We start from the raw sequence: 22,268 nt of genomic DNA on the forward strand, positions 1-22,268 counted from the left end.
CCCATCACTTCCCTGGTTTTTGTTTCAAACCCCACACCCTACCTTGCACCCTTCTCTCTTTCTCCAAGTCATAGATACCAAGATCAGAAGAGACCATGGGTGGTTATCTAGTCTGATCTCTGATATAACAAGGCCATAGAACTCCCTCGCAACTTCCCTTGTAGATTTGCTCCCCAGCCCCCGCTTTCTACACTCCTCCCTCCTAGGATTTTCCCCTCTTAAGTTTTTTTGTGCTTGCATACTATTCATTTTCTTTTCTCTTGTCCCACCATACCTCTTTTTTTTTTTTTTTTTTAAATAAACGTTATTCTTACCAGAGTCACTGATAAATTCATAACTCTTCCAAGTTGATCAACATAGTAGACATTATCCTGGTACCACGAATCAAGATGTAGGTAATTATACATGCCAAAGGCACGCATGTGGTCCAGGGTATACTGATCATCTCGAAGTTTCACTTCTGCTACAGCTGAAAAATAAAGCCAGAAAGACTATTTTAACAACTAGAAAATACAGCTAATCATATTGCATTATTAGCATTTTGAGCTTGTAGTTGGGTGGCGTGCCTTCCAAATTTGTGCTGAAAGTTTAAGGATTTTGACGTTTTTTGCATGCAGACTGGCATAAGGAGAATGAGGATGGGAGGAATTATGTTTATGTGATCACCACTACCATCCATGTCTTGGCTCTTCACTGTCCCTCCCCTACACATGCAACCTCTCAGAAGTGGTACGCCAGTCTTCGTTTAGTCACTCTAATTTAAGGTTTCGCGTGCCGGTAATACATTTTAACATTTTTAGAAGATCTCTTTCTACAAGTCTACAAACTATTGTTGTATGTAAGTAAACAAGTTTTTTAAAATGTTTAAGAAGCTTCATTTAAAATTAAATTAAAATGCTGATCTTATCAGTTTAGTGCAGTGGTTCTTAATCTAGGGTGCATGCACCCCCTGGGGCAGGGCCAGTGCAAGGATATTTTGAGCCCTAGGCGAAACTTCCACCTTGGGCACCCCCACTCCGCACATCGGTTCATTGAGGGGCAAATCCCAACAAGCCTTTATAGACCCCAGGGGCCAGCCTGCTCAGGGGCCAGTCGTGCCCAGGGGCTGTGTCGTAGCTTCCTACTCAGATTTGAACCTTAGCGTTCATAACCTGAGAAGCTAGCATGAACCCCTCTAAGCTTAATTACCAGCTCAGATTTGATCACTGCCACCACCCAAAAATTCCAGGGTTTTGGCTCCCTCTGGTCTCCCCAAACCCTTCCCTGGGGAACCCCAAGACTCAGAAGCCTTGAGTCTTACCACAAAGGGAAATAACCCACTTCCCTTCCCCCTCTCTCTCCCACCCAGACTTTCCTCTCTGGGCTAACCTGAGAGTTACTGATGCAATCTCTTTACATCACAATACCAAGAAGCATGTCTCCTTCCACAAAGAGACAAACCCCAAATACAAGGAAACAGAAATGATTCTATCTCTCTTCCCCCTCCCACCAATTCCCTGGTGCTGCAGAGCTTACCCTCCGTAGATCTAACACAAAGAGAATTCCCCTTCCCTTTCGTTCCTTAGCCTACCCAGAGAGAGAAAACTCAAACAAGTCTTAAAAAGAAAGCTTTATATAAAAAAGAAAGAAAAAAACACATGAACATATGATCTCTGCATTAAAGTTGACAATACACAGGGCTATTACTTAAAAGAAAAATATGAATAAACAGACTTATTCAAAAAGAGATACAAATTTAAACATTCCAGCAAACTACACACATGTAAATACAAAACAAAACATATAAAAGCCTATTGTTTTGCTACCTTTGTACTCAACTTTGAAACTGAAGATTAGAAGTTTGAAGATAGAAAAAAAAAAAACCTCTCATAGCCGAGAGACAGACAAAAGACTCAGATCCAACATTCCCTCCCTAAGTTTTGAAAAAATCCAGTTTCCTGATTGGTCCTCTGGTCAGGTGTTTGGTTCTCTTTGTTAAACCTTTACAGGTGAAAGAAACATTAACCCTTAGCTATCTATTTATGACAGGCTGCTCCCCAGACCAGGTTCCCTCCTCCCTACCCCCTTAACTCCCCTGGAGGGTGCACAGCCCCCCCACAAGCCCTCCCCACCCCGGTGGCCCCCGCCCCGAGTCCACTCACTGGCTTTGCTGGGCTTGGGCTGCTGCAGCAGCTCGGCAGGGAGGAGCTGCCTTCCGAAGGCACCGCCTTCCAAAGGCAGCAGAGAGCCAGAGCGTCCCATTTGCGGCGGCAGCAGCGAGCCCCAGCCATGGAGGTGCCAGAGCAGTGCAGGTGGCAGCAGCCCTGCAAAGGCGGCGGCATCGTTAGTGTGGAGCAGCCATGCCCCCCCTGCCCAGGCTGTGGCCCTGCGCCCCCCAGGGGGCTCCTGCAGGCTGCAGTGGATGTATGCGGGCACCAGTCCCCCCTTGCCTAGGATTACCATATTTCAACAATCAAAAAAAGAGGGGAGAGCCCTGCCCTAGCCCCACCCCCATCCATTCCTCCCATTTCCCACCCCGACTGCCCCCATCAGAACCCCCAAACCCACTTCCTGCTCCTTGTCCCCTGACTGCCCCCTCCTGGGACCCCTGCCTCTAACTGCCCCCCAGAACCCCATCCCCTACCTAAGTCTCCCTGCTCCTTGTCCCAACTGCCCCTTCCTGAGACCCCCCAGGGCCCTACCCCCTCTTTGTCCCCTGACCACCCCAACCCTTATCCACACACCCAGACAGACCCCTGGGACTCCCACATCCTATCCAACCACTTCCCGCCCTCTGGTACGACCCCTAGAACTCCCGACCCATCCAATCCTCCCCCTGCTCCCTGACTGCCCCCTGGGACTCCCCTTACCATGCCCATACTGGTCAGATGCTGGCTCCACGTGGAGGAAAACTCCTTGTGGAGTGCTAAGGCAGTGGGAGGGAAGGAGCTGCGGGAGGGGCAGCGGCAGCTCACACTTCCAGGAGCTGCAGAACCCAAGCACAGCGAGGGGGAAGTCAGGGGGGCACGCCTGCTCAGGCTGTGGACTGGTGTACTCCCACGGGGCACCTGCAGTGGATGCATGCGGACGGCGGTCCCCGTGTGCCCCCTGGCTCCCTGTGCTCAGGTTCTGCATCTCCTGGGAGCGTGAGCCGCCGCCCCTCCCACAGCAGGCTCAGGGCCCTGTGCCCTGGCGGCTCACATTTCCAGGAGCCGCAGAACCCAAGTGCGGTGAGGGGAGAGTCGGGGGGGCATGCCTGTCGCCAGTCTGGAGTCCCGGCTGCCAGCCCCGCTCATCCTCCTGCTAGCTGAGTGAATAGAACCCCAGGCCGCGAGGATGCTGAGCGGGGCCAGCAGCCGCGTGCCAGGGAAAAAAAATCGGCTCGCATGCCACCTTTGGCATGCGTGCTGTAGGTTGCTGACCCCTGACTAAGAGCATAAAGGTTTCTGACAGAAGTAGACCACCACAGTAATGAAAGAAAAAAAAAGTCTACTTCGATCACAATTGCAAAACCACAACCAGCAGGGTTATTCCGCCTGGCAATTTGGACTTCATAATTCAGCCACGGAGTCAAATCACCAGCCACTAAGACGCAGAAAACTCTGAACCAGAGTGACCACATTAGCCACCATGCCACTATTTGATAGTATATGGCCTCAACACCATCACTGAAACTGAAAGAGTCTTGAGAACATCCTTCTTGGCTAATAAATACCAAACTATTCACAGCTAATGGAAGTTACCAACACCTCCGCTGGGTAAGTAAATCTACCACTTGCCTTGAAAAATACAGTCATCTATCCAATCCTCAAAATAAATAAAATAAAAAGCCACAACAACTCAATCCTTAAGACCTCTCAGCATTTTCTCCTCTGGGTAGTTTAGCAGGTTCATTTCTCTGAATGAGGTGTTTTAATTTGCCCTCTCCTACAAAAATCATTGATAAAGTAGCAACAAGCAAGCACACATCACCACATGACATGGAGTTCAGACCATAGCACAGTCTATACCTAGAAAGTTAATGGAAAAAAATCCAGTCATATTCTTACATAAAACCTTTATAAAATGACTGTGTAAGCATGCCTTTTCATAGTTGTTGATACTTGCAACTTAACAATAGCAACCCCACGGCAGCCCAAATAATGTGGCTTTGCAGAAACGTACAATGGATTTCAGCTTCTCTGCAGTGAATAAGAAGTTACTGTCCCATTCCACAAGCTTTAAAAGAATTTTCTTAAAGTATCAAATATGAAGAAGGGAAAAAAATATACCAGTGATGATTGAATCAGTAAGCCTCTTTCTTATTTTTAGTGCATTTTAGCTAAATATTTTACAATTGTTAGCATGTAAAGACAGCTATCGCCAAATGGCACTTCAGAAGTGTTTGTGAAATGAAGCTTTATCAAAGAGATGTTATCATGACCAAATGAGTTTTAAAAAATTGGATATGTTCAGTGAGGAAAAAAGACTGATAATAGTATTCAAATATGTTAAGGTTGGTTATAAGGAGGACAGTGATCAATAGTTTTTTATATGCTCTGAAGACAGGACAACAGATAAACTACATTTCCCTTGCTGCAGGTTAAGAAAAACTTTTTAACTACAGTGGTAGTTAAGCAGTGGAATAAGCTTCCAAGGGAGGTTGTGGAATCCAAGGCCTGGTCTACACTACGCGTTAAATCGATTTTAACAGCGTTAAACGATTTAACGCTGCACCCATCCACACTACACTGCTCTTTAAATCGTTTTAAAGGGCTCTTTAAATCGATTTCTGTACTCCTCCCCAACGAGAGGAGTAATGCTAAAAATCGATATTACTATATTGGAATAGTGTTAGTGTGGACGGAAATCGACGTTATTGGCCTCCGGGAGGTATCCCACAGTGCACCAGTGTGACCGCTCTGGACAGCAATCAGGACTCAGAGGCACTGGCCAGGAAACAGGAAAAGCCCCGTGAACTTTTGAATTCAATTTCCTGTTTGGTCAGCATGGAGCTCTGATCAGCACAGGTGACCACGCAGAGCTCATCAGCACAGGTAACAATGCAGTCTCCGAAGAATAAAAAGACACAGCAGGACACACGAGAGGTTGGATCTGATGCTATAAATGGGGAGAAGGATTTCAATGTAAAGACTCGTTCGAAAAGCACAATGAAAAAATTTCAAAAGGCTATGGTGGAGAGAGCAAGCAGGGCTCAGTGCAGTGAAGTGAAAGTTAAAGAGCTTCAGCAAGCATCCAGAGACCAAAGCGCAAATGGAAGATCAGGGTCAGGGCAAAACATGTCGCTTCTACGCGTGACTGCATGCATTTTATGGGGGCTCGCACCTGCTACCGCTGCCCATGATTCTGAGGTAGGGGTTTATAATCTCAACATGGATAAGGATTCCAGCGGATGGGGGAGAACGAGGAGAGGAGGAGGAAGAGTGAGGAGACCTTGCGGAAGACAAGCACCATTAGCAGCCAAGCAGAGCTTTTTGTGACCAGAGATTACATCCGCCCTCCAAGCATAGTCAACAGTTGAAGCGTGGAAGCGACCTCTGGGGTGAGTGTACTTTGTAAATATGAACAGGTTAAAAGCAAGCGTTTTTTAATGATTGATTTGCCATCAGGGATTTGGGAATGCCTTCGCAGCAAGTAGTTACAGGAAACAGTTTGATTAAGGTTGTCTGGGGATGGAGCGGAAATCCTCCACGAAACCTCATGATTTTTTCCTGAGGTCCCAAAGTTTGAGAAGGTTTCTGGGCAAGGCGCCTTATCTGTCCTGGTGGACATTTTACAGGTCATGCATGTAGCAGTAATGGTATCACTGATGACAAGCCAGCTGCGTAGGTCCCGGTGATTGGCTGCATTCGAACAGCGTTTTTATCTCCTGTGTTATCCTCAGGAGAGTTTTAAATGTGTCTGTAACATGGTTGAAATTCAGGATTTATTAAGGGGACAGATATAGGTGGGTGTTGCTAATAATCCTTCCTTGCACGTAGCAGAGCAGGGGGCGGAGGAGGCTACGATGACTTTGGCCAGCAGGATCTTCCAGTACCAGCACGCGGTGGGGGGGGAGGAGGAGGGGTGGATTAAGTGGGATCTTCCCTGATAGGCAGCATGACTGGTGGGGGCAAAGGGTAAATGCAATCCTTGGATAGGGAAAGAGGGGTGTTGACGTCTGCTATGGCCTGTTTAAAGGAAAAGGGCATCATACGGGCACTGTGTATCATGAAGGCTGAGAAGTCAAAGATAAAGCTTACCCATGGCCGATGGAAGCTGAATACTGATGCCGGCCTGCGTCTGTGAGATCTGTAACACGAGCCACAGCACTCAATATTAAACGATGCAAAATGCGACCTTGTAGTGAATCAATGTGCTATGTAAGGTGAATTGTGTTGTTCACTGTGAAAGAGTATAACCATTGTTTGTAAAATGTATCTTTTTACATACTTTCTCCTGTTTTCCATCCCCATACAGCTGCATATTTTCAAGCCTCCTCTCCATCCAAGGTCTCATAAGATAAGGCTGGGAACGGAGGAAGAGGACGCGAGATGAAATGTTCTCTGAAATCATGGAAGTTAACCCAATGAAAGAGCTCATCAGAATGAGGTGGAAGACGTGCGAGCAAATACAGGAAAGATGCAGTGAACGTGGAGGACAGGAGAGACCAACATGAGGGAGGAGACGCTCGAGATGAGAGTGGCGGCAAGGAGATCAGAGTGGTGGGTGCAGCTGAGAGCTGCTGCGTGATCAAACTGATATCCCTCGACGTCTGGTGAATCTTCAGGAAGAGCAGTGGGGTTAAGAGTGCCCGCAGCCCATGTTTAACCATCTCAGTACTCACAATGTTCCATATCTTCCTCACCCAGACGTGTTAGAACGGTGGGGGAAGGCTTTCTGGCACCCGCCACTCACCCCGTGGACAGTCCAAAAAGGCTGTCATTACATGAAATGTGCTTAATGCTTTTCTTCCCTCCTATCCTCTCCCAAACACACCCGGGATACCCTAATCAGTTCTCTCTTCTTTTATAAATTACTTTTTAACAAGATACATGAAGGGGGAGGGTGGGTTGGTTACAGGAATGCCTTTTAATAAGAAATGATTTTTAAACGCTAGTGACTATTTCCTTAAAGCAGCTGTAATCAAAGGGGAGGGTGGGTTGCTTACAGGGAAGAAGTCAATGAAGGGGTGGGGTTTTGAAGGGGAAACAAACACAGCAGTCACACTTTACCCGGCCCTAGCATGATGAACTCATTTCAAGTTCTCTGATGCGCCAGCTTCCTATATGTGCTCTTCTAATCGCCCTGGTGTCAGGCTGCTCGTAATCAGCCAGGTGATTTGCCTCAGCTCCACCCTGCCATAAGTCTCAACCTTACTCTCAAAGAGACTGTGGAGCACACAGCCAAGCAGCAATAACAAATGGGACATTGGTTTGGTGAGGTTTGAGTGAGTAGTAATGTGGCCAGGAGCTTTTAAACGGCCAAATGCAATTCTACCACATCCTCATTGCTCAACCTGTAGTTGAACGCTCCTGAACCTGCCCAGGATGCCTGTGTATGGCTTCATGAGCCATGGCATCAAGGGGTGGCTGGGTACACCCAGGATACGACAGGCATTTCACACCCAACTGTTATTTTCTGGCTGCGGAGTAATTCCTTTGCTGTGCAGCGTTAAAAACAGAGTAGTGCTTCTGAGACGCAAGCGCATGAACCCTTCCTGGCCATCCACGTGGATGTTGGTGAAACGTCCCTTGTGATCCACAGTGCTTGCAGCACCATGGAAAAGTACCCCTTGCGGTTTATGTTCTGGGTGGCCCTGGTGCTCTGGGGCCAAGATAGGGATATGGGTTCCATGTATTGCCCCCGCCGCCAGTTAGGGAATCCCTTGCAGCAAAGCATCCACTTATGACCTGCACGTTCCAGAGTCACAACCTTTCGTAGCAGCAGCTTATGATTGCTTTGGCTTATTGCATCACACAAGCAGCCCCACAGTAGATTTTCCCACTCAAATTGATTCCTGACTGACCGGTCAGCTGTCTGGCGTTGCAAACTTCCAGAGGGCTATTCACTCATTCCACTGTGTAGGGCTGATTCAACTGTAGTTATGGCATTTCAGGGCAGGGGAAAGCAGTCAAAAGTTCAAGAAAGTGCTCTATCGCATGTGAAAGTTTTGCAGCACTGGAATCGTCCCACACCTGCAAAACTATGCGATCCCACAGTCTGTAACTTGTTTCCCGCCAAATTGGGTGTCAATGGGTAGAACCTGCCCATTACCAGCAGTAGCTCCAAAACGCAGGGGCCCGGGTTAGGGAGAATTCTGTGTCCATGTCCTCATCATCTCATCGCTGCGCTGCCGTAGCTGTCTACTCCTCGCTGCTTTGGCAATTCATGGTTCACTACAGACTGCAAGAAATGCACGGGTGTTTACAAACGTCACGATTGCGTTACTGATCTCAGCAGGTCCATGCTTGCTGGCTATGGCGTTTGCTCAGTTCACCAGGAAAAGGGCACGAAATGGTTGTTTCTGCTTTCACAAAGGAGGGGTGAGGCCTGTACCCAGAACCACCCGCACAATGATTTTTTGCCCCATCAGGCACTGGCTCTCAACCCAGAATTCCAGGGGGGGGGGAGACTGCGGAACTATGGGATAGCTATGGAATAGCTACCCATAGTGACGATCCAGAAATCAACGCTAGCCTCGGACCATGGACGCACACCACCGAATTAATGTGCCTAGTGTGGACGCGCACAATCGCCTTTATAATATCTGTTTTATAAAATCAGTTTAAGCTAATTCGAATTTATCCCGTAGTGTAGATGTAGCCCAAGTCATTGGAGGTTTTCAAGAAAAGGTTAGACAAACACCTGTCAGAGATGGTGTAGGTATACTTGGTTCTACCTAAGCACAGAGGGATGGACTGTATGACCTCTCAAGGATCCTTCCAGCCCTATATGATCCCCAAAATGAGAAGACCAGAGAAAAGAGTGAATATGTTGTAATTAATTAAAAACTAACAGGAAAGACAATTATTTCAGTAGAACCAAGTTGATAACATCTGTTCCATGTACTGATATATTAACAAAACTCATCTTTTTTGGCTTAGTAGGATTCACACACTGAAGCATTTAAAGGATTTTCACCTAGAAAGCAATAGGTATTGTCACACTTGGTAACAAGCTTTTCAAACACAACAATGGGAGCTGGGGGGCCAAGTGCTCAGGGTGAGGCAGCAAGCAAATCACGCAAAGCCACCTAGCCCTGCCTCTGCTTAGGAGCAGCAGGGACATGTTGCCGCTTCCAGGGAGCCATGTGGAGCCAGGTAGGAAGCCTGCCAGCCCCACACCACCGGACTATAAACCGAACTTTTAATGAAGATCAAAAATGTCAGTTTATAGAGCTTTCCGGTTGGTAAAGTACCAAATAATAATACAAAAGAAATTTCATCCTTGAAAAAAAAGTGTATTACTCTCTTGATAAAACATTAGTGTTTCCACAACACTTTAAATTCCAGAAACACATATAAAAAACAGCTTAGGTATTAAAATGAAACAAAATAACCATGCCAGAAAAGATCCAGCTATTTAAAATGGTCAAGTTTTACATTCTTGGGAAATACTGTTTACAAAGAGCTTTAGAATGGGCACTAATGGAAGTAGCAAGGGAATTTTGAAGAGTAGATGTGAATTGAATGGGGAGTTAGATCTTAACAGTGATTCATTTTAATTTATATTAATGGACTAATTGGTTAGTAGTAAACCATTTGTGTCCCTTTTATTGAACATTCACTCAGCTACGAAAGAAATTATATATGAAATTAAATAATTTCTCAGTCCTATTGTGTAAGTTTACTGGGGAATGGATTATAAATCACAATTTACAATAAATATGTCCTAATCAACTTCTATAAAATAGCCTGTTTATGCTAATTTGATAGGCTCCCCCACAAATTAATTTATTTTCCATAGATTAGATACCAATACCATTTTTGTAAGTATAATTGAATGATAAAGCAAGATAGAATGTAAAGCTTTTCCCTTCAGACTTACTGCCAGAACACAAAGGACTAGTAGGAAAGCTGCAGTAACCCATGCAGCCGTAATTATTAATTCACTTCAGTGCATTGCTTAAAAAGCGTGGTAATTCACATGCTGCTTGTGCACAGTTCCCCAGCACTTAAAACTTATTCTAAATCAAGTTTCATCAAACTTATCAAATGCACTTATCTTGCTGAGGACCCATTGCAAGTATGAAGTTTCATATTAAATATGAGGAAAAGACCATCCTTTGTAATATAAGCACCTTTGTAATAGAATCATAGAATATCAGGGTTGGAAGGGACCTCAGGAGTCCATCTAGTCCAACTCCTTCTCAAAGCAGGAACAATCCCCAACTAGTTCATCCCAGCCAGGTCTTTGACAAGCCTGACCTTAAAAACCTCTAAGGAAGGAGATTCCACCATATCCCTAGGTAACCCTATAAGCAACACATGGTTGGCGGCTTCACTCACACACAGAGCTCAGTTTTATTTCTGAGGGATTGGCAGGATGGAAGAAAGGCACATTGGATTAGCAATTGTGCAACATGTTAGCACCTAGATAGGGGAATATGAATAACAAGATAAATACCATTCATATTTTGCTTCTGTTAGTCTATCTTGAAAAGGGATTCTCTGCATAGGACTGCTCCTTGGGGGAGCGGACCATATTTTTTAAACACAGTGAGGGCCTGATCCTCGTTGGACCTTTTGGGCACTACTGTGATACAAATATTAAGCTACTACTTATACTGCTGGATCTCTCTATGGCATTTGATCATGTTGGCCATCAATACTCCTGTTGTGCCTCAGAGACAAAGTAGGGATGAACAGAACAGTCAGATGGCTCCATTCCTTCCTTTCAGACTGAATCCACAGGGTTGAAGACCGCTATTCTTCCACATCTAGAACCTTCACTTGTGGAGTTCTACAAGGCTCAATCCTCCCCTTCTACTCTATTCAACACCTACATGAAGCTGAAGGGGAAGATTTTGAAATAGCGTAAGCAGAAATGCCAGCAGTACATAGACAACATCCAGCTCTATGTTTTGCTAGCATCAAATGCTAACAGCATTAACTCCTACTATCTTGATGCTTAAGAGCCATCAGTACTCAGAGAGGCTTAGAAGGATTAGATTTTTATCGATAAATCAGTATATGTCAAATTTACCACACACAAACCAACAAAAAAATATTTCCATTGATAATAAAAATTTAGAGCTATGCAATGGAAGAAAAATGATTCTTGAAAACAGACTGAAGGATATTTACTTTGTATACTTTCACATGATGTTGACAATTTGTGCTTTAACTTTTAGAAACTCAGCATTTACTGTCAGTAAATTGTCTGACCTCCCCGCTCATAACATCCCGTATCTGTGAAAATTTAAACAGAAAATTGAAAAAAAATGCTTAAAACCCATAATGTTGCACAACTGAACAGTTAAAATTAATCAAAATAGAAAAAAATGCTTAAACACAGATATCCACCAAAACTATACAAAAAATTTCGTTCTGCCAATCCTATCAATAGAGGACTAAAACTAAACTGCTGCAAGATGGAGGTTGCATGATGGAGGAAAAAGAAGAACTGCAATGAATTCCCTATAATATATGGCAAATTACTACGATGGAGTAGGGAGATGTGTGTGTATGTGTATATGTGTGTGTATATATATATATACACACACACACACACACACACACACTCTCCTCCATCATAGTAATTTGCCATTCAGTCATCATGGGTCTTTTGGGACTCCTTGTTACTTTTACATACTAATAGTCAAATTAGACAAACAGTCACGGCTGCTAAAAACTCGAAGACACAATTGGCCAGAAGTCTGTGCTTCATACTACAAGATTTTGATTTGGTCACAGCAGTTCATACATTCACAATTTGATTACTGCAATGCATCATGCCTAAGAATGAAGCCACCAATTCTGATAAAGGTCCACTTGGCTCTAAATTCAGCAATCTGCCTGTTCATCAACAGTGTGCGCTATGAACATCCTGCTCTCTGCACTGGTTCCCTCTAGAAAAACATCATTAAATTCAAGATTTTAGTCTCAACATGCAAGGCACTCCATAGAACCACCTCTCTCCCCTCCCTCATTGTCCCTTTATGGAACTACAACTTCTGTGAAGCTATGCTATATCAACGAGAGTGAGCCTCATGAGAATGGGGGACAGAGCTCTTGCAGCATACAAAAAGATAATATATTGATCTGGAATGACCAGTTACTAAAGATACTGGATGGTTTGGATGTGTGCTTCAGTAAACGGATTAATTTGTTTTATTTCCCTCCTGAAATAATTTCAGAAAACACTGACCGTCTGAAACTACTTTTATATAAATCATCTATTAATGGAATCCAGGTATTGTATGAAATTGAGATGTTATTAAACAGGTCCCAAGTGTGGGACTTTAAGTCTCATGTTGTACTTTCATTAATTTGGATATTTAAAAGGTTATATTAAATAACTGAAATAAGATTATGGTAAACTACTCCTGCGGGAATACTGCACCACTGCGCGCACACAGAACCCATGTCCCCTGAAGATTTTTTTTCCTCCGTAGAAAATACATTCTGCCAAAGAGGCACTTCAGTTATGCCTTTCACCTGCCAGGGGCTGCTATAGCACCAGAACTGAGGGCAGCCCACTCGCTGACCAGCAGCTGATAGAGAGGAGGAGAGTCTGCATTCCTCACGGCACCCTGATTGCAGGGCCAGGTGAGGAGGCATGGGATATGAACAGAGCATGGCACATGAGGCTGCTGGGAGTCACAGACAGGGGTTTAGAAGGGCTAGTGGGGGGACAGACTGGGGCAAGGGCTCAGTGGGAGTGCAGGTACACATGGGGACAAGGCAGATGTGCCTGACTGAATGGGAGAGGCTAAAGGGTCAGGCCAGGGTCTGCATCAGGGAGGTCAACTCCCTAACAATGCCCCCACCCCGCAGGGGGAAAAAAAGAAAGAAAAAACCTTGTTCCATACTTCTCCCCACCCATACTCAGCAACACTCTTGGGTCACTCTCAGGCTCCTTCCCAGCAATTACTTCCCTCTCCCTCAGCTTCTCCATTAACCCTGACTCTCCCAAGCATTGCACTGCTTCTGAGCGGTGCAGGAAACACATTTCTGTATTGTAGTTTAAACGAATTATTACTCATAGCTCTGTATTAATATGCCTAATGAATCTATTTGTCAAAAAACCTCTGCTGTAGCGTTTTTGTTGTCTGTATTGTTACAGACATACTTGCTGACAGGTATTTTGAAATAAATTACCAAAATAATTGAAACTGGCATGATTATATGGTGTTATTTTGACAAATAGGCAAAATTTAGCAGAATTTTTCATTTTTGGTACAGGATTCCCCCAGGCGTAGTAATAAGTGTCCTTCAGGTTATACCAAAAAGTTTTGCTTAAAGTCTTCAGCCCTAAGTAAGTAAAATGAAGCAGGTTCTACAAATAAAAGAAGCTTGTGCACAAGTGCCATCTGCTGTCATTTTACCAAATGCTTAGGTAGTGTTTATAGGAGAAGGGCCTAAACAATGAGGAAGTTTAGTCCTTTCTTTCTACAGTCCTCAAGGGTCAAGTTTTCTTGGCAGTCCTAAGAGATGAAGAGGACAGCAAGAGAACTGAAGGCAAAAAATAAGAGGGAGCCAAGAGAGTAAAGGAGGTAAAATCAGGAACAGAAGTTAGACTAAAGGAAAATGACTGAGAATTTAAGCGGGGTCAGAAAAGAAATGTTTCTACAAAAAAATAATTCTGAAGAACAGGAATGCTTCAGGAAACACAGTCTTTGACCCACTGGTTCAAATTCAGCCAGGAAAAAACAAAACAAAAAAAAATGAATATTTTTTTCTAAAACCTGGGATTTTTTCAGTAAAACAAAATTGGTTTAAACGGAAAGCAAAGGGGATTAAATATGGGAAAGTTCCTCCAAGACATTCAAACCAGCATCTTCATCAGCACTAAGTACTGTAGTGTGTTTTTGTTTGCCTTTTAAGAAGAGTATCAAGAACTTTCAGAAGGAACCAGGCCTCCTTACCCACCTTTGAAAGTTTTGGTATTTGTTTTTTTCTTGTTTAATTGATACTACTATTTTTCTACACTGATAGGACATTGTCCCACAAGTGGTTTTTTAAAAATGAAATCTGATAAAGATCTGTAATTATAAGCCTTGTCCAATGAACCAGCAGCAGCAAAGTAACTGTCTCATGAGCTTTTATAGATTTTTATTGTCTTCAATACATTCTAGTTTGAGAAAACTACCAGAAAACATTTTTAAACTGTTTATTAAATTTGCCTTCATTTTGGACAAGAAGTGCTTAACATGCTCCCATATACTCCTATTCTTTGCTTTGCAATGCCACCCTGCGGATGAAACCTGGTACTTCATGTATACTTATTGAAATACTGGACTGGAAAAAGGTCATATTAATTTTCTGCAGGTGTCAATCTGCGAAGCTCTCATTTGTTGTCCAAATATCAGTTGTGTCCTGGTTCTGCGGCCCCTCCTTCAGTTGAGGGAGTTTGAGACCTTAAAGTTTCAGGCGGGCCTAGGACCACCCTCCCAAGATCCAAGTAGGCTACAAAGTCCCTATTTATTGACCATAGGTATTTTCCTAGATAATTATTTTTGTTTTTAAAACCTGCTTTAAGGAATTAAGCATAAATGTTAAATTAATAACTGTACCACTGGATTGTGTCAGCATGGAAAGAATGTAAGGATTACATCACTGCAATGAGCATGCCACTTAAAGAAAGCAGGCTTCTGTATTCCTTTATTCATACGTCACATATAAAACTGTTAGCTGAAAAAAAATAAATACAAGGTCATCTGAAAAATACATACTGATTGGTGAAGTATTTTCTTTTTTACTGGATTTAGTTACTAAAAAAAGATAATAAACAAATGAGATCTATTGTGCAGTGCACTCACAAAACAGACTAAGCAAGACAAAATAATACAGCAGATATTAATTTACAAGAGAAAGAAAATATGTTAAGGGTTAATTCACAAGTGATTTATGTCTATTGCAAGAACAATTTACATTAAATATATGTAAACCAATGGAATTATGAAGTAGGAAAAAAACTTGCCAGTATTTTCCTCCAGAATATCTTTGTGACAAGAAATTAAATGATACAAAGACAGAAAAATACACCTCTGCCTGAGGTTCAACCCAGTTCTATGAGTCTAGGTGTAGAGAGCCCTGCCTATTCACTGACATTGATTTTCTGTTTCCCTATCAGCCTCTCTCTTATACCTCTTCCTCAGAGCAATAATGAAAGGGAAAGAACTTGAACTGGAGTTAGTTGTTCTCTGGGGAGCGGTCAGTGCCTCTGAACCCTGTAACAGGAACACCAATTTCATTAAACTGGACTGTGTTATTGTGCAGTTTTGTTGTTGCCAATTATACAATGACACTTGGCAGATGCATCTTAAAAAAAATGTTTTTAAAGTTGAAATTCAGAATGAAGGAAAGAGTAAAAAAAAATGTCATGAAAAAACAATTTCTAAATCCTTTACAAATGAAATACTTAAGTTTTCACCAAAGTTAAAGAACGTTTATAATACGTGCATACATGGTTATAATATACGAAAACATTCACAACCAAAAACATACATTTAATTAATAACTATATTTGATAACACAAATTATTTCCCAACTTCACTGATTTGTTTTAAAGAGTTGCCTCATCCTTTTATTTTCTAGGCTGGAGCTGTAACAGCAGATGGGAAGATTTCTTTACATTTGAGAGCAGTCATTACTTTAGGCTCTCCAACATACAAACTTCCTTAAATATGTTTTTACTCTTGGAAAAATTCTATGCCCCTACGGATGCACAGCATTCATGTCCCCTGCAGATTTCTTTGCTTCCATGCAGGAAAATGACTTTCTGACAGGGAAGCAAAGGGAAGCCACAAGAGCAGTCATGCAGCTCTCCTCAGCAGTATGTTTTGGGTGCCCAGAGCAGTTGACAGAGAGGTAAATCACTGTGGGGCAGGACTGGGGAAAACCTGGCTGGTTGCTCCTACCCTGTGCCAGGCTCAGCTGCTAGTCCTGTCTGGGCTGGAGAGGACAGGACTGCTTCTTCTCCTGCACAGCATGCAGGGCCGGGGCCAAGACAGACCCACCCACAGATTTCTCCCCAGGCTGCAGGAAGTTCTGCAAACTCTCATCCCCTCCCCACTTCTTGTGCCCATCACTCCTCAGCTGCAGGGGGGTGGGATCACTGTATAGGGAGCTGCTCCCCCATCCACCTAACTACATGCATCCAGAGCCTCCTGCCAAGCCTCACCTCCCTGCACCTGGACCACTCCGACAAGAAACCTGCACCTAGATCCCAACTCCACTGAGCTCCACTCCCCAGTATCTGGGGCCCTCACACACACCCAGACCCCCCTGATAAGCTCTATTCCCCCACACACACACCCAGACCCTCCCACCCCCTGCTGAGCCTCAACCACCTTTACCTGGACCCCCCTGCAGAATTCCATTACCATTGCACCCGGAACTCCCCCCAACAAGCCCCTGTGTATCCAGATTCCCCCTGCACCCCACACTGAGCTGCCTGCATCCAGATTGCCCCACACAGTACCCTCTCAGCTCACACCTGGATACCCCCACACTAAGCCCCTCCATACTTGGATTCTGCCAGGCTGAGCCCGCCTGTCCTCACTTAGTGCACCTGCCACAGAGGGACACGGCCTTGGGGTATTTCTAGGGCAGGCCCAGTCCTTGCGCCATGTCAGAGTTCGGTACAGCTTCACCAGTGACTCCGTGTCCTTGGGGGGAGCTGCAGAGTTATCTCCCACCTCTGTGCAGCCAGTGGCCTGTGCTCCCTAGTGCCATGCTGGAGCCTCCACATTTATTTGACAAATAAAATTTGAAGAATTTTAAAATATTGTGTGTATAATTTTTAGAGTTTTGGCACAGAATGCCGTCAGGAGTACTTTTTCAGAGATGACACCAGTTTGATCTTCAAGAATATGTCAAAGGCATGTTTTTAATTAGGTGACATTTCTGGAGGAAAAAAGTCTCTGTCATTATGTTTACCTCCATTTATTTATACTTTAAAAAAGATTAGCAATTATTTTTTAATGTGAAAATTATACAGTCAAAATGAAATGGTTTTCTTTAGCACCCATATTAGACACAGGATCATCATATTTAAGTCAGCTTGTGGACACTTTCGTTTAGGCTGAAATTTTCAAGCTGGGAGTCTGCCTCAGGCTGACTTTTTTTTTTTTTTTTTAAATTTCAGCCAAAATGATTCAGCCATGTTGGAGAGGGAGACCAGGAAAAATACATTATTGTACACATTAAAACATTCTGGAGACCTTTTCTGAACAGTTCTAGTGCCCCCATGCTTTGAAGCAGGGATTTAAAATTTGGCATTGGGTGGAACTTTTGCATTATGGAAGTTCTTTTTGCAGTCCCTGTGAAAATCCACTTACATTTGGTTAAGTTAAAAGCCTGTGTAAAAATCAGTTTACACATGCTCAGGAAAGATTTCCTATATTTTAGCAATTCAATTCACTAAAGATCCCATCCACACTGAACATGCTCCAGTCTGGGGCTGGGCACCTGAATGGAGACCAGGGAGCCTGTCTCTTCTGCATTCTTAATACCCGCTTGCTGAGCTCAATCAAAGTGGAGAAGGGAGCTACCTGATTCGAATGCAGAGGAAACAAGGGAGGAACCTGAGTTGTGGATAGGACTGGGGTGTGGCAGGGACGGGGAGAAGGAAACCTACACTGGACACTGACATGAAGCCAGGTGTGGAGACTGGAACTGGAAGCTGGGGGTGGGAATGAGGGATTGGACTGAGGAGTTGGGAGACTGTGAACCAGTAAAGCGGAAGGAGGGAAGATCAAGATCAGATGAAGAGCCATGGGCAGGGATTGGGAGTAGGATGAGAAGCCCAAGGCGAGGAGGAGACTGGGACTAGCTAGGGAAAGAGAATGGGACTGAGATGAGGAGCCTGAGGTGTGAAAGACACAAAATTAGGACAGAACAATCTGCGCCGACTGGATTACACTTCCTTCCAGAGCCTGGAATGGAATCCAAGACTGAGTCTCACCATTCTTCTGCTGACAGAAAACATCTGTGAAACAAACTGGCCAAGTGTCCCATCCCACTTCTAGTGCTGGTCCACACAGAGAATGACAACCAACTACTGCTATTAGTTACTCCATTAGCTCAAATAGCTGAGGTCTATGCAGTGGACCTGAAGGTTCCAACCCCGCTGATGAACCATGTGAGTGTCAACATAATGTGATGGAATCTGGCCTTTCAGTTTACTTTTTTAAACTAGCTTACAATTTACACACAACAAATGTTAATACATTAGGGGGCTCTGTGGGAAAAAAAATTTGTATGCGACCATCAGAATGCATATACAAAAGGAGGCCAATTAAGGTTGCACAGACAACCTTAATTCTAGCTTTTGCTAACTTTGAGTGCTTCGTTTTACAACCTTAATAATAGTCTTAACAGTTTGTGCTCGTGGTACATCTGAAGTCTTATACTCATATGCTCAGAGAAATAAATCCTATTGTATCTCTTATCAAACTCATTGTAAAAGAAAAGCCCTGATGAAGTCAAACAGTACTACCACTAATAATAATTGGAGATATACCAATCTCCTAGAACTGGAAGGGACCTTGAAAGGTCATTGAGTCCAGCCCCCTGCCTTCACTAGCAGGACTAAGCACAGATTTTTGCCCCAGATCCCTACCCTAAGTGGCCCCCTCAAGAATTGAACTCACAACCCTGGGTTTAGCAGGCCAATGCTCAAACCACTGAGCTATCCCTCCCCCCCATAACTGTTTATCAATAACTTCACAGCAATGTAAACTGATACTGCATTATAAGTGTTTAATGAAAAGTGGACAAGAAATTCCAATGGAACTGACTTTACCAAATAAATTACCCCAAGGTTCAGTCTGTACAATAAATCAAAACATAAAATAAATACAAATACATAAGAGCAATAATTCCAGATCAGACAACGGGTCTATTTAGGCCACTTTCCTGCCTCTGATTTTGGCCAGCGTATGGGTTCTAATGCACTAAAGTAATAAAGTTCCACACATCAGTGTTTGAGGTTCTTTTACTGATCTTATTACTGCCATCACGTAAGAAGTGCTGCCAGAATAGAATACTGCAAACATCTCTGCACGCATCTTCAGGAAGCCTTAACTACTGCAATACTCTTAGGTCCCTCCAGTACAGCATATTGAACTCTGATTACACCTCATGACTTCAATAGGACTTCACACATGCACAGGATTCCTTGTCATGGTTCCCAGTGCAGGATCAAGTCCTCAGACTACAACTTCTTCAGGACAGAGTCTCCATCTTTCTACTGTACAGCACCTAGCACATTTTGGTCATTACTATAATATAAAATAATAAACTACACAGGAACTTAGATTTCAGCTACTCCAAAACCATCAACTAAAACTACAGCTATGTCTAATCTGCTCTTTGCATGGGCTGAACATTAAAGTCTTGCTTTTAAAGTTAAAGCACTTTACAGTCCTAAAACATTTATAAAAGATTTACAAAGTATGGCATCAAAACTGATCAATAAGATGTCTTGCCCATGACAATATGATTAATGTTTTATTACAAGACATGCCCTGAAACATGAAACAATACAGTGCATTATAACAATGCATATTTTAATTATAAATAGAACTCTCTCAGTTGAATAAGCCATTTTCCTTTCTGACCACATGTTGGGCTCAGATATTGAGCTTTAGTGATAAAAATTAGACCCTACTATATACAGGACTAAAAAATTGTAACCTGGGTGGAAAAGTAATTGACCTACCATTTATAAAATAAATCAAAGGTTTTCTGAAACCTCCACAGACAAACTTTGCAACTCAGCTACGTTTATAGTAAAAAAAATTAAAGAAATATGCAAAATACATTCTTTTACCATCATCTTGTCCTCCCATTCCATGCCTCAATTTCTTCTATTCTTCATCTGATGGGTCCAGTCATAATCCTAGACTGCAAGCTCTTTGGGGCAGGATCTATTTTTATTTGCCCTTTAGCACAATGATACTCTGATCCCTAACTGGGGCCTCTAGACACTATTTGTTAACTGTATTACAATGACAACTGGCAATTTTTCCAAGCCTCAAACATCAAATTCTGTAAAATTCAAGCTTTAAGTTAAAAAAATAATATCCCCAACACTTTTGCGGGTAACCTTCCAAATGCAAACCAAGCATAAACCAATGCAGTATTCTCTTAGAGAGTTTTGGTGATTCTAATTTTAATTCCCACCCCACCTCCCAATCTCATAACATTTAGTGTTTTTCTTAAAGTTCCATCTCAAAACATTTAGTGTTTTTCTTAAAGTTCCATCTTATAGCCATTTTTAATAAAAATCTCAGCTTCCATTAAAAAAAAAAAAGTACACCTCTAGCCCTTATGGCTAGAGAGACAAAGCTTGAAAATGTGAACCACACAAACAACCAGGCATCCAGTGCCACCTTAAAGACTAACAAATTTATTTGGGCATAAGCTCTCATGGGTAAAAAAAAACCCCACTTCTTCAGATGCATGAATCACACAGGCTCAAAAATCAAGAAGCAAATTTAAAAAAAAAAAAGTTTTTAAATCTCATGAATTTTTAAGGTAAGTCTATGATGTTGAGGTCCAGTTCATGATTTTTAAAACAACATTTAAGGTTGGCAATACTAGGGTCTGCATACAAGCAGCTTCTGTATCTCTGCTACTGCTCATTATTTCCCCAAGCAGCTGAGAGAGCGAAATTAATAGACCTCAAGGTCAGTTTCATAGCTATTGTTCTCTGAGCAGCTTTGAAACTAACAAATAACATGTAAATTTCACCTGCAACTGTTCATATCTTAAGGAGGGCTATAAACAAAGACACTAGCACTGTTCACCAGGAACAAAGACTCCCAAAAAATACAGGCGGATGGAAAAGTACAGAAAAAACTCAACCCATAGGAGTCTGGGAGACAGACTGTCAGAAGTCTCAGAATGGGAAGGTAAAAAATAGGCTCCTCCTTCCCTTCCAGAAACCAGAAGACCTGAGGGCTTGAAATTCATCAGGACATCTATCAGGAAGAGGTTGATATAAAGGATGGAGCCCAGTGCAGGCCCCAAGGACCACACTACAAGAGGACATCACTATACTACTGATGAAGGCATATGGGGAGAGGGGAGTAGTACAAGCACAACCATGTGTTAACGAAATATTAATGATGAAATGCTAAAACCCCCAAAGCCAACAAAACTCAGAAGTTACTTGCAGACTGACAGAGACGCTAGAGAAAGCGCAGGCCTACACCAGTACTAGAGACTTCTGCCCGCATGGCTCTATCAGCCGGGGATGGCAACCCTGACCACACAAGCGACCTCTGCCTCTAGTACACACATGGCTCTAGAGGCGAATGCCTCAAAACCTGGAACAAACATCTTAGTTCCCCAGCATGGTGAATTTCGCGGCCAGGGGCTGTCCCGAGGCCCCGGAGAACGTTTACTCAACACCTGCCCGGCAGGCGAGCACAACAGCAGCTTCCAGCCACCTGGGCCGGGCATGACTTTACCCCGCAGGGACGGGCAGCCACCTCTGTCCGGGGGCCAGCAGCTGGGGCAGAGCAAAGCAACCGTGGCTGGGAGAAGGCTTCAGCCAGGGCAAACAAACACCGGCTCCTGCAAGGAGAGACCCAGTCCCAGCAGCACCCACAGCGCTGCCGCGCCGGGGCTCCCCTGCCAGCAGCATCTCCCCACTGAGGAGTCCCAAGAGTCCCCCCCCTCCGCCCGACCCTGCCCTTCCGCGGCCGCGCCCCCGCCGCCACGTTTCCCCAGCGCCTCTCACCCGAGTCCAGCCCCAGTTGGTAGCAGGCCAGTGGCTCCAGGGAGAGCTTGTAGCCCTCGAACTTAGGGTCCAAGAGCGGCCGCTTCACGCGCAGGGAGCAGTTGGCCGCCGCCTCCATCCCCAGCGAGGCCTAGAGTTACCGCCTGCGACAAGGAAGAAAGTTTGGAAGGAGACTGTGTGCGTGAAGCGAACCGCCTCACTGGCTCAGGTAAGGAGCATGCGGAACGTAGAGCACCATGGGAATGGTAGTTTTAGGGCTCTAACCGCAAGGGACTGCGGCTGTCCATCGCCAGGCATCTCGGGAGTTGTATGCCACACTGAGGCGCCCAGAACGTGTGGCATGCTGGGAGTTGTAGTTCTAGCCTCCTAGGGAATCGGCAAGTCCGAGC

General features: G+C 43.9%; 1 protein-coding gene across 1 annotated transcript in view; it reads right to left on the reverse strand.

Annotated features, from left to right (window-relative positions):
- Positions 1 to 22,123, reverse strand: part of NUDCD1 (NudC domain containing 1) — a 161,140-nt gene extending 139,017 nt beyond the window's left edge. The window contains exons 1-2 of the mRNA XM_032762465.2: positions 21,880 to 22,123; positions 315 to 469 (exon numbers count right to left, since the gene is read on the reverse strand). Coding sequence (XP_032618356.1) covers positions 315 to 469; positions 21,880 to 21,997 — 273 coding nt within the window. The 5' untranslated portion in view covers positions 21,998 to 22,123. The remainder of the gene's footprint in view (positions 1 to 314; positions 470 to 21,879) is intronic.
- Between the last annotated feature and the right edge of the window lie 145 nt (positions 22,124 to 22,268).

Source organism: Chelonoidis abingdonii, chromosome 2, assembly GCF_003597395.2.
Source record: "Chelonoidis abingdonii isolate Lonesome George chromosome 2, CheloAbing_2.0, whole genome shotgun sequence".
Taxonomy (NCBI): Eukaryota; Metazoa; Chordata; order Testudines; family Testudinidae; genus Chelonoidis; species Chelonoidis abingdonii.